At 34.2% G+C, this 21,383-nt stretch overlaps 3 protein-coding genes across 3 annotated transcripts in view; 1 reads left to right on the plus strand and 2 right to left on the minus strand.

Moving 5' to 3' along the window:
* LOC100141722 (octopamine receptor 1) overlaps positions 1-9,682 on the minus strand; it is a 149,708-nt gene extending 140,026 nt beyond the window's left edge. Inside the window, 1 exon segment of the mRNA XM_064355155.1 lies at positions 9,441-9,682. The gene's annotated coding sequence lies outside the window, so the exon portion shown is untranslated.
* LOC103314209 (uncharacterized) overlaps positions 1-10,372 on the plus strand; it is a 30,396-nt gene extending 20,024 nt beyond the window's left edge. The window contains exons 4-6 of the mRNA XM_064355154.1: positions 5,127-5,481; positions 5,669-6,206; positions 10,178-10,372. Of these exons, the coding sequence (XP_064211224.1) occupies positions 5,127-5,481; positions 5,669-6,206; positions 10,178-10,311 (1,027 nt within the window). The 3' untranslated portion in view covers positions 10,312-10,372. The remainder of the gene's footprint in view (positions 1-5,126; positions 5,482-5,668; positions 6,207-10,177) is intronic.
* A 3,412-nt stretch (positions 10,373-13,784) lies between these two features.
* LOC100142416 (hypothetical protein) overlaps positions 13,785-21,383 on the minus strand; it is a 29,074-nt gene continuing 21,475 nt past the window's right edge. Inside the window, exons 6-9 of the mRNA XM_008199463.3 lie at positions 19,800-19,953; positions 19,535-19,744; positions 19,303-19,482; positions 13,785-15,140 (exon numbers count right to left, since the gene is read on the minus strand). Of these exons, the coding sequence (XP_008197685.1) occupies positions 13,880-15,140; positions 19,303-19,482; positions 19,535-19,744; positions 19,800-19,953 (1,805 nt within the window). The 3' untranslated portion in view covers positions 13,785-13,879. The remainder of the gene's footprint in view (positions 15,141-19,302; positions 19,483-19,534; positions 19,745-19,799; positions 19,954-21,383) is intronic.

A 21,383-nucleotide genomic window follows, 5' to 3' on the forward strand; every position in this document is an offset into this window, starting at 1 on the left:
AAGTCTCATGCTATAGACCAATTTCAGTCCAAAATCAATTTCATAAAATCTTTGAGAGAATATTCTCTGATCGCTTGGTAAGGTTTTTGGAATGTACAAATTTGATCTCTTCTAGTCAGCATGGTTTTAGAAAAGGTAAATCTACAATGACTGCTATAAATGAAACAGTTTCTGCGTTATATGATTCATTAAATAATAAGCAACAAACAGTTGGGCTTTTTTATGATCTGACGAAAGCTTTTGACTCTGTGAATCACGGTCTTTTGTTAGAAAAGCTGCACCATTGTGGTATTCGTGGAATTTCAAATAATTGGATTAAAACTTATTTACATAAAAGAAGACAAATTGTTGCTCTGAATGATCATATGTGCGAACCAGCGTATGTTGAATTGGGTGTGCCGCAGGGATCGGTTTTGGGTCCCATTCTTTTTTTAATTTTTATTAATGATTTACCACCTTTGTTAGTTACAAATCCAAAATCTAATAAATTAATTATTTATGCAGATGAAACAAATGCAATATTAACTAACAACAATCATGAAGACTTGGTTGAATGTGGAAATTACGTGTCTACAACTATAAATAACTGGTGTTTGAAAAATGGGCTGGTATTAAATCTGAAGAAAACCTATTTGGTTAAATTTTTGCCTAAAAATGTGACGCCTGATTACAGTGTTCTAATTAAACTATGTGGAATGTCAATAAAAAATGTAAATGAAATTAATTTTCTTGGGATAACGTTGGACTCTAAATTAACATGGGAAGGTCATATAAATAAATTGTGTAATAAGTTAAGTGGAATTTGTTTTTTAATAAGAAATTTAAAGCCCACTGTGTCTGGTGACACTCTTAAAATGTTATATTTTGGGCTTGTCCAGTCTGTACTTACTTATGGAATTATTTTTTGGGGGTCCAGTAGCTTTTTGAATAATCTATTTGTAGTACAAAAACGTATTCTAAGATGTATGAATAGTTCGGAGGCAGTAGTAGCTCACTGTCGTCCTATCTTTCGAAAACTAGGTATTATGACCCTCCCATCTTTATATATATTTCACTTACTTTTGTTTATTCGACAACATGTAAGCACTCTTAATAAACGAAGCGATATTCACGCGTACAATACAAGGACAAAAAACCACATTGAGTTGCCACATTCTAGGTTGGCTATTGGTCAACATGATCCTACATATGCTGGAATCAAATTGTACAACAGCTGGGAACAAAAAATTAAGGAATCTAAGTCTTTTAATATATTTCGCAGTCGCCTGTCATTCTTCTTACAAGACAAAGCTTTTTAGTATTGAGGAATACCTCAATTATTCCAAATTCCCTACAAATTTCATATATCTACAAATTAATGAATTAAAAAATGGTCCGAACTACAATGTAAAGTTGGATAGCACTAATTTTGAGGAGATCTTACAAGAAGTTAGTGAGCGTGAAAAAAGGAAACGTAACATCATTGTATACGGTGTAAGTGAGCAACCCAAAGAGGTCACCAATAAGGATCAACGTATAATTCAAGACAAAGATTTTATCAGCACTCTTTTACATACCATCAAGCCAAATTTACAAACAGATAATATTTAGGTTCATAGATTAGGACGTTATTCTGGAGAAGGTGTGCGTCCACGAGCAGTTAAAGTGGTTCTTAATAATGAGGATGAAGTTAAAGCCGTAGTTTTCAATGCTAAAGAACTGAAAAATCACGCTAATTATCGCAATATTTCACTATCTATGGACAAAACACCTAGACAAATTGCTTACTACAAACAACTTCAACAGGAATTAAACGACCGCACTAGCAAAGGCGAAAGTAATTTGAAAATTAAATATGTTAATGGATCTCCCAAAATTATTTCTTTAAACCATTATGTCACCCAATTGCATTTCTTGTTTATATCAAAATGTTCGAGGATTAAGAGCCAAAACAAATGAGGTTTTCCAATACATGTCGTCTTCGTGTTATGACATTGTTGCTGTAAGTGAAACTTGGTTATCTAAGGATATATATAGTACTGAGCTGTTTCCCAATAATTTTTCCGTCTTTCGGTGTGATAGGAATTTTTCCGCTTTAAATGTTAAAAGGGGAGGTGGAGTGGCAATAATTGTAAATAATAATATCGTTTCATCCAAACTTGACTTAACAGTCATCAACAACACTGTTCCTTCCATTGACTTAGTTGGGGTTTCCCTAACATTTAACAATAACTCAAAACTAACGGTTTTTGTTCTATATATACCCCCTTCAGTGTCATTTCACGATTTTCAAATGTTTCTTGATACATTCACTAATATATGCGCTGACATTAACCACAACTACATAATATTAGGTGATTTTAATACTCCTTCGTTTATTTTTGATCTCAACAATAGATTTGCTTCTATTCTCTCTACATTTAGCAATATGCTAAATGTTAATCAGCTTAATACTATTTCTAACAGTTACAATAATTCCATACTAGATCTTGTTTTTTCTAACTTCAGGTGTCTTCTAAGTAGATCTATGTCTCCACTTGTTCTAGAAGATAATTTTCACCCGGCGTTGCACATCGAGCTTTTTCTACAAAATAAAACGTTAACAAATTTCCCGCTATGCAATTCTGATACGTTTAATTTTAGAAAGGCAAATTTTATTCTACTGTATCAATCCCTTTATTCTATTGACTGGTCTTTTTTAAATAATTATAGTGACATCGAAAAAGCATGTTCCCTGTTTTATGACACACTAAACATCATCTTTGCATTACATGTGCCGAAGTACTCATCTCAAAAAAACGGCAAATATCACTATCCTTCATGGTTTAATGGTGAGATTATCAACTGTCTCCGTAAGAAGAATTTTTACTTCAAGAAGTACAAAAAAACTAAAAGGGATGATATTCTTAACCTCTTCAAACACTATCGTTCTTGCTCCAAATCACTAATATCCTCTGCCCACAAAACGTATATCCGTGTAACTCAAGAATCTTTAACAAACAACCCTAAAAATTTCTGGAAATTTGTTCAACAAAAGAAAAGTGCAACCAAGATCCCAGGTCTTATGAAGTACAATAATCAAGAATTACATGACCCGCTCTCCATAGTCAATGCTTTCAGTAACTATTTCAGTAGTGTGTATAATCAGTCCAAGCAGACTGTAAACAAAAACGATGCTTCCTCACCGATTAATAACATCACGGTCTCTATAGATAACATTACTGAAGAAGAAATTTTCCAAGCGTTAGTACGGTCAAAAGATTCGTTTACCTCTGGTGTTGATGGCATTCCAAGTTTCCTCGTCAAAGACTGTGCTCATATTTTTGTCAAACCTCTTTTTTATTTATTCAATCTTATTGTTAAAACCTCTACTTTTCCTGCAGTTTGGAAAAAATCTATTATTTGCCCGGTATTTAAAAAAGGTGATATTTCTGATGTTCATAACTATAGACCCATCGCACTGCTATCTAACTTTGCCAAAATTTTTGAGACTGTATTATACAGAAGAATTTACCCAAACATCAAACACATTATAACGCCTACTCAGCATGGTTTTATGGAGAAACGGTCTACCGTGACAAATTTGTTACATTTCACTCAAGATGTCGCTGTAGAGCTAGATGTAAATGGGCAAGTCGACGTAGTGTACACGGACTTTCAGAAGGCGTTTGACCAAATGGATTATTTTATACTTCTCGATAAATTACGGCACATAGGTTTCAGTAGCTTCCTGCTTGATCTCTTAACTTCCTATCTTGTTAATCGTGAACACTTTGTTAGATACAGGAACTGTTTATCTTCTAGCTTCGTACTAGCAAGGCTCAAATTTAGGTCCTTTACTTTTTCTATTATTTATAAACGATATTACTGCAGCAGTAACTTGTAACAGTCTTCTATTTGCTGATGACCTTAAGCTTTATAATATCATAAAAACCGATAATGATTGTCAAGTCTTGCAGAATAACATCAACAATCTCCTCCAGTGGTGCGAAGCTAATAGGCTAAACCTAAATATATCTAAATGCTTTATTATGTCTTACACAAATAGGAAAATTCCGATCATGTATAGTTATAATGTTAGTGGTCACATTTTACAAAGAACAGACACATTTAAAGATCTAGGAGTTACCTTTGATAACAAACTTTTATTTGTGAATCATATTACAAATATTATTAATAGCGCGTATAAAACTTTAGGATTTATTTATCGCAACTGTAGAGAGTTTACTAATTTAAGAGCCTTAAAAGTCTTATTTTTTGCCCTTGTACGCTCCAAGTTAGAATATTGTGCAATTATTTGGTCACCTATATATGCCACACACATAAATGGTATTGAATCAGTCCAAAGAAAATTTTTGAAACTGTTATGGTATATTTCTTTTAAAAATTACCCCGATAGGGGATGTGACCAACTAGTGCTTTTAAGGACATTTAATATCAATTCTCTAGAAGTTAGGAGAATTATCTCAAGTATTGCATTTTTACATAAATTACTAAACAACAAGATTGACTGTATTGCTCTTGTTAATAAGATAATTTTTCTGGTTCCTAGAATTAACTCACGGCATCCCATGACTTTTTACAGTTGCTGTTGTAATACGAATGTTCTATTAAAATCACCTTTATATGTAATGTGTAGTAATTTTAACAAAATTAGCAGTAGTTGTGATATTCATTTTCATTCATTTAATTACATTAAAAATCATATAATTAGTTACTTTAGTGGCTAGGTAAAATTTAATTTTAGTTCTTGTTTCTTAATTTATTATTATAGTATTATTATTGGTTTGTTTTAGTTTATTTAAATTATTAGTTTTTGCTTGCAGCACGATCATTAAGTTTAAGTTTATTTTCTGTAATTGGGTGTTTCACCTGTTGAAAATAAAATAAATATTATTATATTATTATATTATTATTATATATTGACGAGTCCGATAAGAAGGTGCATGGCATGCTCCATGACTGATGACTTGAGGGACAATTACATATTATTATTATTATTATTACTAATCCTTGTAAGCGTTCGCATTTTTAAGTACCGGTAGTTCCCTTTATCCTTTTCTCTCGATTGAGCAAAATATTTGTGTAATGGGTCGGAGTGTACTAGTTCAAGCATATTTAATAAGCTCTCTCGGTTCGATTTGCAGATATTATCGCGGCGTCGGCAGCCAAGTGTGTAAACGTCCTTCAGCCCTTTGTCTTCCGGTAACGTGTCAGCCCGATCCTGCAGCAGCGTGCCATCGTCCTCGAAAAGCGGCTCCAACGCCCACAGAAATTCAGCATTATCGCGGTCAAGAAGCTGCCTACGCAATTAACGACTACGTCATGAGAACGACGGCGGTCAAGAGAACAGACACCCGTCCTGTCGATTCCGAAGGAGACGTTCATTCCAGATTGAACGACCTGGAAAATTTCCTCACCAGATTCGACGACCAGGCCGAAGACGACGGCGACGTCGAGATCGCCGGCGTCAGCGAAATATCGAAGATTTTGAAGCCGAAGGTGACACTAATTGGCAAAAGCACGCCACCACATAAATGCGTTTTTTTTGCCTAGAATTGTCACAACCCCCACTAAACATCCAGATATCTAAATCACCCGATCCCCAGCGCAAAATATTTCGCGTTACACTATCGCTCCTGCCATGTCATCTAAATAACCCCGCATAAAATAAATTTATTTCGCTCAGGTCCCGGCATCGGTCAAGGCCAAACACCAGGACAAAATTATCAAACTAAGGGCTGTTAAAACGAACGTAACTGAAACAATCACAACCCCCGAGAAAGTAAGTAAATTAGAAGTAACGGAAGCGCCCGAAGAACCCCTAAACGTACTGTTACAAAAACTGAATAAAGACAGTCCTAAGCCGAAAGAAGCGAAAAGCGAGAACGAAGTGAAACGCGAGTCGAAGTTTAAAACGGTAATGGGGAAAAATCGGCAGTTTTGCATCGAACAGAAACCGCCACTGGACGATAACTCGGCCCTGGAGTTGCACAAATCGAAGAGTTACATCGTGAGTCTGATTGACAAAGCTTTGAGTCGGGAGCTGGGCACTGTTCCTGGCGACAAGTGTACGAGAAAAGAGTTTATGACAATGAATCCGAAGAAGGCGATCGATTTGGTCAATCGACACAGGTCCGCGAGTCAAGGTGCAGAAAAATCGATCAATCTCGACGTCACACAGGCGAGTTCTTCCAAGAAGGACGATCAGTGTGTTTGCAAAAACGGTACGATTTACACACAACGGATCATTTTAAATTTATAAAGAGAGGCCGTGTTTCATTTGTTATTCTTAAATTAGCCACTCGGGAACGATCGAGTAAGAAAAGAGAGTTTGAAATGATATTTACTTTTACGCTGACGCTTCACTTTTGAGATCAACGCATAAAAAATGTCTAACATAATAAGATCAGGAAACCGGCCTTTGCGGCTTTGTTTACTTTCTGCCAATCAGGCTTATGCCGAGGAAAAGCGAGAGGTGGGCGAAATCCATTCTAGTAGGAGACGGCAAAATAATGTTCAAGGAAAATAACACGAACGTGTGGGCTTACCGTCTATTAAAGAAATTAAAAAAATAATAAAATTTAATTTCTCATAGTCAAAAATATACTTAGTTTCGAAAGATTGATATAAAAAATAAGTATAGGAATTTAATTAATAATTATAAGACATCCAAAAAATTAAAAATCAGATGTTGTGAATTAAATGTACGCTCGTTTTGCATGATTTATCAACATGAAGAAAATTAGCCCGATATTTCGTCAATTTTTTGTGTTAATTTTTTTTCCTTCAAAAAACAAGAAATGGTCAAACTGTAAACACATTACAGTTACCCGAAACTAAGTTATTATTTTATCCAAAAACGTACAAAAGATACGGTTCATTGCTGTCTTCATCTTAAAAATGTTATTCTAAATAAACAAAATGTTCAAATGTTCCTTTGCTACCTGACTATCATTGTTAACTGAATTTGTTAGTTACATTACCGTCATATAATCTTTGCTGTATTCGTCGGACATGACCACGGTTAGAGATAACCGAAATTCCATCAGAAACATGACTGTCTAACCGTAACATAACCATGGTTATATACGCTAAATATAACCGTAGATAGATAACCGTTATATAAACTGGGTCTAACATAACCAATGGTTAAGTTTGTGTACTGCGGTTATACAATATGTGCTAGAATGATTTTCGTCAAGTCGTCTGTGAATTTCTCATGTAAAATCAGAGATGCCGCTTTATAGACTTATATATACTATATATACTGTACTAATGACAGGCATTTAGACACTAAACATTACCATTCTTCATATGTTAAGTCTCCAATTAGGAAATAAGCTTCGATAATAAACGTCTTTTCCAGCACAGTGTAACAATTTAGTTGCATTTTAACGAAATTTTTAGAAGAAATTAATTGACAATTTGTGAAGTTCACAACTGACAGTTTTGACATTTATTGACAGAGAATTCAATTGGGCATAGCGGCACAATTTTTTTTACATGTAAACCAATTTCAAAGTTAACTAGATCAAATTAACTTGATCATTGTATAACGTACTATAGGCACAATGGGTTCAAAAATGGTTGTTCGTCAAGTCACCTATGAAATTTGAACGTAATGTGCCGCTTAATTTAAATTGTGAATGCCTTCAAAGTCAAAAAAAGGCGTCAAATCCAAAAACGAAAGAATTCACAACAACAAAAATCAAGGAAATATAAAACTCAAATCAAAAAAAAAACCTGCACTTGAACCAACTTTGCCGAAAAATGCAAAAAAGTGAGTGAAAAGCTAATTCAAAGAATTGCCAGAGAAGCTACAATAGTCATTTGGACGAAGCGGCAAATTGAATTTGAATTTCATAGTCAGCTTGATGAACAAACATTTTTGAACACATTGTATAATCGCCAATAATTCAGTCAAATTGTACTTCTTATGTCCAGTTTCTGGAAACATATGTAACGGAGAGATAAAAAAACCTCAACTAAAACATAGCAACGCCATTCAGATACGCGCTACCTTGGCAACTATCGGAGAGACAAAACTAACTGAAAAAATCGGGCCTTGATAAGTTAAATGTTGACGAAACAAAAAATTTACTTACTTCATTGTTTTTTGGCAAGACAACAAAATTGAATGTTTGTCTTTTTATTATTAAAATTTGTTATTGCAGAACATTTAATATTTTGTTTTTGCCAATTCGAATTAAAACATCTATCAAACCGGTGAAAAAACTGTCGGTGATACTACTACCCAAAAAAAGAAAGCTGAAAAAATTAAATTTAGTTGAAAATTTTCTTCTCGGTGATAACCGAAAGAGTAGTCGTACTTTAAAACGATTTTTTATACCTAAACTGTTGTTATTATTAATGAGAGATATTATGGTCTCGCGAATTTTTTAAAAGAAATTAATTGACAATTTGTGAAGTTCACAACTGACAGTTTTGACATTTATTGACAGAGAATTCAACTGAGCATAGCGGCACAATTTTTTTTACATGTACACCAATTTCAAAGTTAACTAGATCAAAATCATTTAAAAAACACATTGTATAACGTACTATAGGTACAATGTGTTCAAAAATGGTTGTTCGTCAAGTCACCTATGAAATTTGAACATAATGTGCCGCTTAATTTAAATTGTGAATGCCTTCAAAGTCAAAAAAAGGCGTCAAATCCAAAAACGAAAGAATTCACAACAACAAAAATCAAGGAAATATAAAACACAAATAAAAAAAACCTGCACTTGAACCAACTTTGCCGAAAAATGCAAAAAAGTGAGTGAAAAGCTAATTCAAACAATTGCCAGAGAAGCTACAATAGTCATTTGAACGAAGCGGCAAATTGAATTTGCGTTTCATAGTCAGCTTGATGAACAAACATTTTTGAACACATTGTATAATCGCAGTATAATTCAGTCAAATTGTACTTCTTATGTCCAGTTTCTGGAAACATATGTAACGGAGAGATAAAAAAACCTCAGCTAAAACATCGGAGAGATAAAACTAACTGAAGAAATCGGGCCTTGATAAGTTAAGTGTTGACGAAACAAAAATTAGTTACAAAAAATTTACTTACTTCATTGTTTTTTGGCAAGACAACAAAATTGAATGTTTGATTTTTTTATTATTAAAATTTGTTATTGCAGATCATTTAATATTTTGTTATTGCCAATTCGAATTAAAACATCTATCAAACTGGTGAAAAAACTGTCGGTGACACTACTACCAAAAAAACGAAAGCTGAAAGAATTAAATTTAGCTGAAAATATTCTTCTCGGTGATAAGTCGTACTTTAGTCGTACTTGAAAACGATTTTTAATACCTAAACCATTATTATTAATGAGAGATATTATCGTCTCGCTGATTTTTTTAAAAGAAATTTAGTTCTTTTCAGCCGCTAGCTGAATGATGTAACTTTGTCTCCTACTATTAGAATTTAATGCTTTACCACCTACCTGCGATTCTGCAGATTCTGCTTCCATCACCTGCAGGACATGGAGATTCCAACAGTCACGCACTTCATATTTTCACACGAATTTTTATCGTCATTTATTAATAATTTTTTGAGAGAACCGTCCGTAATCCATCACGCACTTACAACAACTGGTAAACAAGGCATGTGTCTGAGAGCAAAAAAGTGGTGAAAATTGATAAGCGCTCGCAAAAAACGGAGCATTGTAATGAGAAGCGATGAAAACGAATCAAGGTTATTTTCAGTGCGCTGTAAATAATAATTATTCCCCAGTTAAATGCCCTCATAACTTTCTGCATAAAACAATTTTTAGGGGAGACCTATGTTCTTGCAGTTACGAAATTATTTAACAAAATAAAAAAAATTAATATTACATAACAATTTGTTAGTTTAAAAAAATCTAATGTAAAATGTAAAAATTGGTTTGAACAAGGAGAAAAAAATGTCCTTTAATCGTGGTCCCGAACCGCGGTCGCAACAAAGAAAATTTAAATCCACGTATTAAATTCGCAGTGTAGTGTGAAAAGCGCCGGTTGGTAAACTCACGGAGAGAGAATTGTAATTCGTCCCCGGAACTAAGTTTGCGTGTATTCTTACCGGACTCAGTAGCAAACTTCATTTAAAATACATAGTTGTTGAACCGGAATTCGAAGTTCATAAGTGCGCCGTGCGGCAGCAGAGACAGCGAATTTCCGAAAATTAATCAAATCCATTTTTCAGAGGAGCCGTTGTACTTGAAGCAACTGAAACAACTCCGCTGGAGTCACCTGAGACACATTCAGCGCGAAGCCAAACGTCTCGCCGACCTGGAACGCTTCCTCGACTCGTTCAGCGAAGGGGAGAGTCCGCCGTAAAAGTTTGATATAATTTTTATTTACAAAATTTATACAATAAACAGCAGTCGTGTAAAAAATCCATCGTTGTTCCGGGCGCAGACGCAAACAATTTACGAAAAGTGTCGCGGAAATATTTTTTCCGCGGCTGATTTATGGCATTGAAAACAATCCCTACCTCTCGTCGGGCTTGGGAAGCACTTCCCCGAACGGAAATCTTCGGCGATTCACAGGGGAACGCGGAAAATGACATCGAGGCGATACCGAGCCAGTGAGGAACTTATAGGCCGTCTATGGTTACAAAGCGATCGTCCCTCGACACATTTACCACAAATACAAAGCTTATTTCGCGAAGAAACTCGCACAAAAAATAAATCGGGCCGAATTTTTTTGATCAGAAATTAAGGCTAAAGGGAACGACAAAGTGCGTCAGTATTTGTCGTATTTGTAATCTAATTTTAAATCGAAAAATGGAATTGAGCATTTTAAACAATTAGAATTTGCGCCAACTTGACACTTTTTTGGAAAAAAATTATTTGATATTTTTTTGTTAAAATTTTGAAGAAATATTTATAATATTGTAAAAAAGATGCACTGTGATGATACGAATAGAAGGCGACCAAGAAACTAGAAAAAATATGATTAGTTTTGAAAGAAATGCAAATATTCATTTTACTTTAAAAACATTTGCAGCCGAAAAACTCCCATAGTCAAGTGCGAGCTAAGAGGAAAAGAGGGCAAAATAAACCTCGATCAACTAAGACTGGCAGATGTGTAAGATGATATTTCTGTATCTGCTGGTATTTATGTACAGAATTATCGTATTAATAATTCTTTGAACTGAGTTTAGTGATGTTTTTTTCTTTTTGAACTAATGTTTATTTGTTACTTTTGTTAGTAATTTTTATGTGTTCCTTTTTCATTGCTCAAAAATGGAAAAATGGTTAAATGATCAAAAGTTTAGAACACGTCAAAATCTACTTTTTATTTTGGAAAATAATAGGTTAAAATTTAATTTGATTATTTTTAGTAAAAAATCAATTTATAATGAAGGTTTTTAATAATGGAGATTAAGAAAGCTGAGAAGACAGCAAGTAATGGCAAATAAAGTTTAATTCGTATTTTTGTGCAATTAAATTCTCTGAAATACATAAAAATCTCTCTGAAGATTTTGGAACTACAAACAAAGCCCAAGTACATCTGCTTCCTATTCCAAGAAAAAGCTTAACAAAAAACTGAAAGGGATTGAACAAATCGACGAAACAAATAGAAACTACTCCAGAATTCAGCGTTTGCTATTAAATGCTTTTTTTTCTGTATGAAAAAACTCGCACGTGAATTTCTGTCAAATTTTTTTGCACATAACATCATCGTCTGTTTTAGAACGACAGTTTGGTCAATTAATGTTTTCGTATTTTAATTTTATTAAAATACACCTATTAATATTTTCAATTCATTGATAACATTTACTATAGGGAATTGTAAATAAAAAATCGGATGTATAGAGATACAGAAAAAAATACATAGTTCTATAACATCTGAAAAAAAAATGTATAAAAAAAGGCAGACAAAACTAATCCTTCTAACTTCTAGATATTGGGGTTAAATTTTTAACTAATAGATACAAAATTTAATGTAGGAAGTAAGAACTTAAAAAAACACCTGTTGAAAAAAATCAACAATTAATGCCTTATGATGTACAAAACAATTAATGGTGCGTTTACATCTGAGATTTCTCTCTAGACATTTATGTCAAGTGTCGGACAAAAAATTTCCATAACTGTTTACATTCCCATAGAAATTTCTAGCAATTTCTTTCATGGAATTCTGTCAAACCTTTTTCAAAATATATTTTCAGCACTAAATATACGTTTTTTAACAAATTTTTCTAGTCTTTCATTCTGACTTTGTGTCACAAGATAATCACAAAAGTAAACTACTCGTCAATTCTCGCAGTTTCTGTGAGACACGTCAGAACTTTCAAATCCGTAGTACATCTGTCACTAAAAAATTTCTGACAAATTTTGCCGATACTTGGAATATTTGTGATAGGTAAAGTCCGTCTTTATTCGGAAATAAAATTAACTAGACGCCCTCTGGTGATGACTTTTGAACTATGTCGAAAACAGTAAAGAAATTTTCGTAATTCCACATTTAACTGACATTTAATGAATTGTTCAACAATTTTGCGTGTATATTGTTAATTACTTACAATAGAAAGAATCCCTTTAAAAGTACGTGGTGGTAAATATTAGCGTTGACTTGGGTTCTGCAGTTATTCGTGGTATAAAGTGTTTATTGTTGGAACTTGAAAGTGGATAAAAAGTGAAAAATATTTAAATTTTGATTACAAAGTGTTATCAAACAGTTGTCTAATTAAAGATTATAAGTTTATAAGTAATGGATCACAGCGAACACAAAGTTTGGCTCAAGAAACCAATAAATTAGTGAAGTGTGTGAATTTTAGGTTAGAATTTTCCACTGAAAAAATCATGAAATGCTGCGGTAAATCTACAAAACTACAATAAAGATTAACAACTGCTGATACATTTAAACGTAAATTATGCCAAAAGGTAGGCTTTTCAATGTCTTTGTAATAATTTTCCAATAAACAAAGTAAACCAAACAGTCATTCGTTATTCGTGTTTTCCTCGTCATCTCTCATTTTTCAACATAAGTTTCTTGCATCGAAGATACAATAATCATTCCGCATAGGCAATGCAATAATTGTGAAGCCCCAAAATTCGTACAACGCTCAAAATATCCGAATAAACATTTTCCCGCCATTTATGGTTACTGTTTTCGACCTAGCTCAGTGGCGCCCCCAACGGTAATTTTATTTCCGAATTACATTATGAGTATGACACTTCAGTGCCTGACATAAATAACAGGTAATAAGTGTCCAGCTGTAACTGCACCATAAGAAACTTGCAAATTTGACAATAAATTAAATTCAACATCATAGGAAACAAAAGAGCAAAAGAAAAACAAATATGTCAAAATTATGTTGCTTGAAAAAAACTCTGACTTTATTTTTGTGTTTAACTGAACGTCTTTTACCATCATACGAGAGTTTGTCCGTCACTTTTGGATCACACTGTATATATCACTGAAAATATCGTGCTGGTAGCTAATATGTAAGTAGTGCCTTTTACACTAAGATGATTGTGGTAGGACACAAAATTTTACGAAATTCGCGTTTCGATAACTTTCCTGTTATCGAATTTTGAAAACAAAAATACATTTGTTATCAGCAAGTAATGAAGATTCGTCGCCCTACCTTGGTTTTTCAAAATATTTTTGATTTAAAAAAATTTTTCCAAAATAAGTCAAAAATAAAAAAGTGTTACGTCGGCGCAAATTTAATTACGATTCTATTATCAAAACTTTTCGCGAATGTATAAAAAGATAATAGAAAAATAAATTACGCGTCTCTGACGGCTTAGAAACACACTAAAACGTGTTCCCTTTAACTATAATGAAAGCCCATCAAGTACTGATATAGTTTTTATTTTACAAAATTTATACAATTAACAACAGTCGTATAAAAACATATTTACAGTCATTAAATAAAATAAATATATTACATCTAGCTGGAGTCTTTCAAGGGGATATACTTCCTTTGCGGATTAGTTTCGAAAACCGGTAAATCAACGTAAATCGCTTTGGGTTTTTTCGAGGCGTCTACGACTAGGTCGTCTTGCGTCGCCTCCAGTTTCATCTCGAGGATGTTTTTACGCACATGGACGTCATCACGGGCCCTCCGACTCCCTGCACTCGTCGTTTCCGCCCTTGGAGTCGTGGTTTTCTTCCTGATTTTTTGTATATGGGTGTAGGGAGTGGTCGAGGCTTTGCTCGTGCTTGCCTCTTCGAAGGCCGGTGGCGGGTCGAACTGTTTATTATCAAGGTTTCTTTTCGCGCTCTGCCGCGGCGTTTTCGTCGTGCTCTCCTCCTCCTCCTCCTCCACCACCTCCCCCTCCTCCTCCTCGTAGGTCAAGGGCACGTACTTGGGCTTCTCCCTCGGGGTGATTATATCGCTGATGAACTTGGGGGTGTAGGTGCTGACCAGGGGGAGGATCGTCTCCCTGGCGTACTTCTCCGCTTGTTCGAACATCTTGGCGAGACGCTGTGGCAGGAACTGGACGGTCGTGGCGATCACTTCCAGAGGGTTCTCCTCCGTTTTGATCGCCTTCGAGCCGTCCTCACGTTTCCACTTGGCTTCTTTGGGCTTGGGTGACGGTATCGAAGGGATCCACTCGTTCTGGTCCTCCACGTCGTAGAAGTTGTACGAGATTTCCTTGTTGGTGCTCGTGAGACGCGACAGAAAGTCGTTCTTCACGGCCGGTTCCAGTTTGAAAGCGCCGAAGTTGCGCGAAGTTGTGGGCCCTAGAATGGGCTCCGTGATTTCGGGTTTGTCTCGGTCAGGGTCGTGTGAGCGGCCGATTTTGTTCGGGTGGGGCTTCAAAATCGGCTCGACTATCTCCTTAATCGGGCTTTCTTTGCCCTTGTCTGGCTTAACAACTTTGGTGTTGAACGCGCGACTTGACTCAGCTTCCTCGATGTCGGAAACTCTGTTGTCTTCATCGCGTTTCCAGTCGATCGAATTTCCGCTTTTCGCTTTTTTGTACTCTTTTTCCAAGTCTTCGGGGCCGATGCGCACCACCGGAGTCGGGATGAAGTTCTTCACTTTTGTTGCGTTCAAGGGAAGGTTCAGAGGGTTGGGGTCGTGGACACGATCCTCTGCCTCCTTCTTGGGGTAATGTCCGGGCAAGTTGCACTCGCCGGGGTACAGGGGCAGGGTCACCGGCACCCCCGAGTCCAGGATTAGGTTTTTCTTGCACACAGACGACCTGGAACAACAAGTTTCGCAAAATATTGAGTGAAAATCTACCGACTACTATACGAGTAGCTTAGACGAGGATTTTCTGAACCCAAAAAATAGTACAGCAGAGTAAAACAAATTGTTTAATAAATATAAATTGAAATATTTAAATTATCTTTCTTTCTAAAAAAAGAACATTGTTCTCCGACTAATAGTTTTCGAAAAAATTGCAAATAAAAGCAAAATAAAAAAATCATAACAAAAAAACAATCTAAATAGTTCCACTTTTGCTAATAATTTAGAAAATAATTTATGTATTTATTAAATATACAGGCTGGGCTAATATACGCAACCCAGCTAAAAATTTTGATAAGAGTATACAAATGGGATAACATATTCACTTCCAAAAATTTTTTAAGCATTACACAAAAGTGAAAAAAAGAACCGAAAGTGACCCAGAACCAGCACTCCAGGTGGGATATTGGTAATACTACCAATGTTACTAAGGACACATTAAACCCCTCAAGTATCAACGTCAAAATTTTAATTCAGAAATAAAATTAACTCGACGCCCTCTGGTGATGACTTTTGAACTATGTCGAAAACAGTAAAAATTCCACATTTAACTGACATTTAATGAATTGTTCAACAATTTTGCGTGTATAGTGTTAATTACTTACAATAGAAAGAATCACTTTAAAAGTATGTGGTGGTAAAAACTAACGTTGACTTTGGTTCTGTAATTTTTCGTGGTATAAATTGTTTATTGTTGGAACTTGAAAGTGAATAAAAAGTGAAAGAAGTGAAAAAATATTTAAATTTTGATTACAAAGTGTTATCAAACAGTTGTCTAATTAAAGATTATAAGTAATGGATCACAGCGAACACAAAGTTTGGCTCAAGAAACCAATGAATTAGTGAAGTGTGTGAATTTTAGGTTAGAATTTTCCACTGAAAAAATCATGAAATGCTGCGGTAAATCTACAAAACTACAATAAAGATTAACAACTGCTGATACATTTAAACGTAAATTATGCCAAAAGGTAGGCTTTTCAATGTCTTTGTAATAATTTTCCAATAAAGAAAGTGAACCAAACAGTCATTCGTTATTCGTGTTTTCCTCGTCATCTCTCATTTGTCAACATAAGTTTCTTGCATCAAAGATGCAATAATCATTCCGCATAGGCAATGTAATAATTGTGAAGCCCCAAAATTCGTACAACGCTCAAAATATCCGAATAAACATTTTCCCGCCATTTATGGTTACTGTTTTCGACCTAGCTCAGTGGCGCCCCCAACGGTAATTTTACTTCCGAATAAAAAACTTTGACGAGTAAAAAATTTCGGACACTTTTGTCATTTCATTGTCAAAAAGGATAGGGAATTACACACGTTTATGTCAGTAAGATGTCAAAAATGTCCGAAATTTTTTGATTGCCACTGTACCTAAAGAACTAAAAAATAATAATAAGCAAATTTTTGAGAGTTTTTATTTCATTTTTGGGTAAACTATAGTATGTTATTTATAACTGACAACCTAAAAAACAATTATTATTAATTAATGCAACAAGTAGACGAAAATAATTTTTAGTTGCTGTTGACATTTCCTACAAAGGCTGGATTTTACACTCGTCAGATAAACCCCGGATAAGTTATTCTAGAGTTCCTATATTGAGATAGAAATCAGTGGTGTTACACTTGAAATTTGGCAAAAAGTCAAATAAATTTGTCAAAAAATGTTTCCATTTTTCGTCGACTAACTGCGTTTAGAAATGGTTTAGACTGGCAGTCGTCGTCAATTCACTGTTTTTTTATATTAACTCCAAATTTTAAAAGAGATTTCTTTGCAAGTACAAGAATTTTACGTCTAAACTCTTTATCATAAACATTTTTTCCTTAACTTTAAGAAATGGTAATCATCGATTAAAGAGAGAGAAATTGAACCTTTCCTGACAAGTTTTACGTTTATTATTAACAAGCATTTGGAAAAGTGGATTGTCTAAATAATGTTATGTACAAAATCTATGAGATTTTGGGAATTCGTCTATGCATTTACAAAATACGTAGCTACTTGAACCCAAAATTGGGTCCAATTTTTAGGAAAGTTGAACCTGTAGCTGCTTGGCCGCCTTTAGCATCTACGTGAACTTTAGATTCTGTTTCATATTATAAAGTTATTAGGAATTCACGATTTTGTTACGTTTTTCATACGAGAACACCTTCAATATAATTTTTTAGAAAATTTAAAAAGACAACAGGAAATATGAAGGGTTTCTTGATGACCAATTTTTGGGACGAGATGTTTAAAAATTGTGGCTGAATAAAAAGCATTTTTAGCATTGAAGTATGTTTTAAGTTATGTATTTAATATTAAAATAAATATCGAAAATTTTCAGAAATGTGAACATTAATATTGGTAGGTATTCAATTATTTTCTTTTTTTTAAATAGTAATCCCAAAATTTCTACGTTTTCTACGTCCCTGGTTAAATTTGACGTAAAATTATGTCATTTTTTGCATTTGACAAAAATTATTACCTTGAAATTATTTTCGACATAAACCTCTGACATAAATTCGGAAGTAAAGTTACAGTTGGGGGCGCCACTGAGCTAGGTCGAAAACAGTAACCATAAATGGCGGGAAAATGTTTATTCGTATATTTTGAGCGTTGTACGAATTTTGAGGCATCACACTTATTACATTGCCAATGCGGAATGACAATTGTATCTTTGGTGGAAGAAACGAATGTTGACAAATTATAGTGGCGGTCAGCTCGATTTGCGTGTGCGTCATCAATTTCATTTTTTCATTACCAACACAAAGCTATAAAAAATTATCAAATACAATGCAAATTTAAACAGCTAAGGGCTATCTAAGGGTGGTATCCTTGAACATTAATTTACATGTGCACTTCGACAACACCGTCAAGTGTCACGAATTTGTCAAACTGACATTGACAGTAAATTATAGACGTCGTCGAAAGTGTTATCGGTGTTAATCGCAAGTATTTTCTGTTCGTTTATTGTGTTTTGTGATTTGCGTTTCGTTAGGTTTTTGATTTTGCGTTTATTAGTTCTTGTTTTCTGAATCTGTATTTTTTGTAACAACTCATAATTTAAACACTTCGTAACCTCAAAAATTATTTGATAGTTTGTCACCGCTATGCCCCTGCTATGTAAACTTAGTGACAGAAATGTCAGATGACGCACACGCAAACGGAGCTGAGCGCTACCATAGAAATGCCGAGGAAAACACGAATAACGAATGACTTTTTGGTTCACTTTCTTTATTGGAAAATTATTACAAAGACATTGAAAAGCCTACCTTTTGGCATAATTTACGTTTAAGTGTATTAGCAGTTGTTAATCTTAATTGTAGTTTTGTTGATTTATCGAAGTATTTCATGATTTTATCAGTGGAAAAATTCTAACCTAAAATTCAAAAACTTCACTAATTTATTAGTTTCTTCAGCCCAGTTTTGTGTTCGCTGTGATCCATTACTATAGTCTTCAATTAGACAACTGTTTGATAACACTTTGTAATGAAAATTTAAATCTTTTTCACTTTTTATCCACTTTCAAGTTCCAACAATAAACACTTTATACCACGAAAAACAGCAGAACCAAAGTCAAAGCTAGTATTTACCACCACGTACTTTTAAAGTGATTCTCTCTAATGTAAGCAATTAACACTATACACGAAAAATTGTTAAACAATTTATTAGATGTCAATTAAATGTGGAATTACGAAAATTTCGTTACTGTTTTCGACATAGTTCAAAAGTCGTCACCAAAGGGCGTCTAGTTAATTTTATTTCCGAATTACTAACAAAAAAGGATAGAAATATATACCTTATCCACATAATACAAAATTGGCTCGGTTTGACGTTTAGTGTCCCAACTCTCGTAGTACAATTACTATAGTTACAATTGTTACAACAAGGTATATTTCAAAATTTATCCCCAGGATGCAATTGTGAAATCCACCCTAAATAAAAAATAGGGTAATCCTACTATTGAGAATGTAATGCTCTATCTGCCTGTATTTTTTTATTTGATGTGTGTTAATCGTTATACAAATACAAGCATTTTTTCAAGCTCATTAGACGGTTATGGAACAACTGCGCTGTCTGGCCACATTACGAAACTATCGAGGACGGGAAGGTTTAGATATCAATAAGAAAAACTCACGTTTTGCCGAAACTATCACTGATGGTGATCTTGTCCATCCTCCACTGGGTCAGCCCAGACGACAACCAGCCGCTGTACGCAGTGTACAGAATCTGGACGCTTGTGGGTTCCGATAAAATTGGGTGCGGGACCAAAATCCGCGAAATGGATTCTCCCAACTTCATCTCTTCGTCTTCTTTCCTAATTTCATTATTAATTTATTGTTGTTTAAAAAAATAATGTTGTGCCAAACCTAGTCATCATAAACGTCTCGTTAAAGGCCGAGTCCCCGATTAGAGTGATTTGAATTTTCCCGTAAGAGACGATCGGGACCGGACTATTGGACGTTTCAATTTTGACATGATACTGGTGGGCGCAGAAGGGCTCTTCATCTCGTGTGATTAGGTATAATTGTCCTCGACCTTTCGACCTGTCAGCGTAATAGCCCATATTGCCGCAGTTTCTTGAAATTAAAACAGGAACATAACTTGTTTGTTTTAAATTTTGATCGTGTTTACCTCTCATCGGTGCACGGAAAACACTTCCCCGAAAGGAAATCTTCGTACGATTCGCAAGGGAATGCCGGGAAATGGCACCGAGGCGAAACTGAGTCAGTAAAGAACTTATAGGCTCGTCTATGGTTACAAAGCGATCGTCCCTCAACGGCAGACGCTAAAAACCCAACGCGTTCACCACAAATGCCAAGCTTGCGTATTTGTTACAATGGTGTAAATTTAAAGCAAAATTACAATGGCTTAACAACAAACTGATTCAAAAAAACATTACAAAATTTGTTTCCTTATTCAACAGTGAATTGAAATCGTGTTAAAAAAAACGAATACCTTAACATTAAATGAATAATTTTGGTAATTCGTATTCGTTGGTTAATCTACTCGTCCTAAGCAATGTGGCGAGAAAATAAAATTAGAAATATACCTAACTGAAAAAATAATTACAAGTATGGCTCAAAGAAACGGAATCGTAATCTCATTTGTTGAAAAGGAAAAAACCTGTGGTGAATTTTTTCTTTAAAGGTTTTTTTCTAAGAAAACTACAGAACAAGTTAATTAAGGGTAACCACAAAATCTCTGGTTTAAAGTCGACAATTTGCTCTAAAACATTCCAAAATAGTTATTTAATAACCCAATTTGTTAATGTGTTAATAATAATACTAATTTACAGTAAGCTGTTGCCTTCGATTTTTTTGATAACTAATTTTTGAGGTATAGGTAACTCAAGTTAGCATTTCTTTAAAAAGGACACAACTTTAAGAAATTTCTTTGCTGTTGTGGAATCATTGCTAGATGGTGATTTCAAAACAGCAAACAGTAATTTTTTTCTATCAGCTCTAGTTTTCGAAAAATTTAGTAATTCATATTATTATTAATTTAGAAAAACAGCTTTTTAAGTCATTTACTTTTTCGTTGCCTCATATTTTTTTGCTGATGTTGAGTAACTGTTGGGCGCTGATTTCAAAACTGCCAACAGATTTTTTCTACCAGCTCTAGTTTTTGAGATATAGATAACTCATATTAGCACTTTCTGTACTTTTCATAAAGTCTAAAATGAAAACTCGAGCTAACGGCCAATTTTGGACGTTAATTTGAAATCTAAACTCCTACAGTATATTGAAGGAACTGTTAAATTTACGAAAACAGACAAAAAGTAAATTTTGGAAACCAGTGTAATCGATAGAAATGAGTTGATTACATCATATTTTCGAGTTAAATTCCCGGGAATTATTAAAAATACGAGAGTATTTTTAGACATTTATGATGGTATTATACGAAATAATTGTGTCCATGTCGAAAAGCTCCACATATTAACAATAAATATTTACTCCTGGTATATTTAGTTATTCGTTAATTTGGACCTTTGATCTTTTAGTAGTCGTTTGAAATAAAATTTTCTCTATTGAGATTAAAAAACATCTTTAATCTTCTTTAATCCTTTTTAACAGCATTTTAAATCTCGCAACGTTTGTAGCTTGAAGCATCTAACATATGAGTAATATAAATTTGACATCACAACTCTGCTATTAATTTTGGTAAAATAAATCATAAAAAGAGATAAAGTTCCAAATAAAAAACAAGGTTCCGAGT

This window comes from Tribolium castaneum, chromosome 2 (genome assembly GCF_031307605.1).
Source record: "Tribolium castaneum strain GA2 chromosome 2, icTriCast1.1, whole genome shotgun sequence".
Taxonomy (NCBI): Eukaryota; Metazoa; Arthropoda; class Insecta; order Coleoptera; family Tenebrionidae; genus Tribolium; species Tribolium castaneum.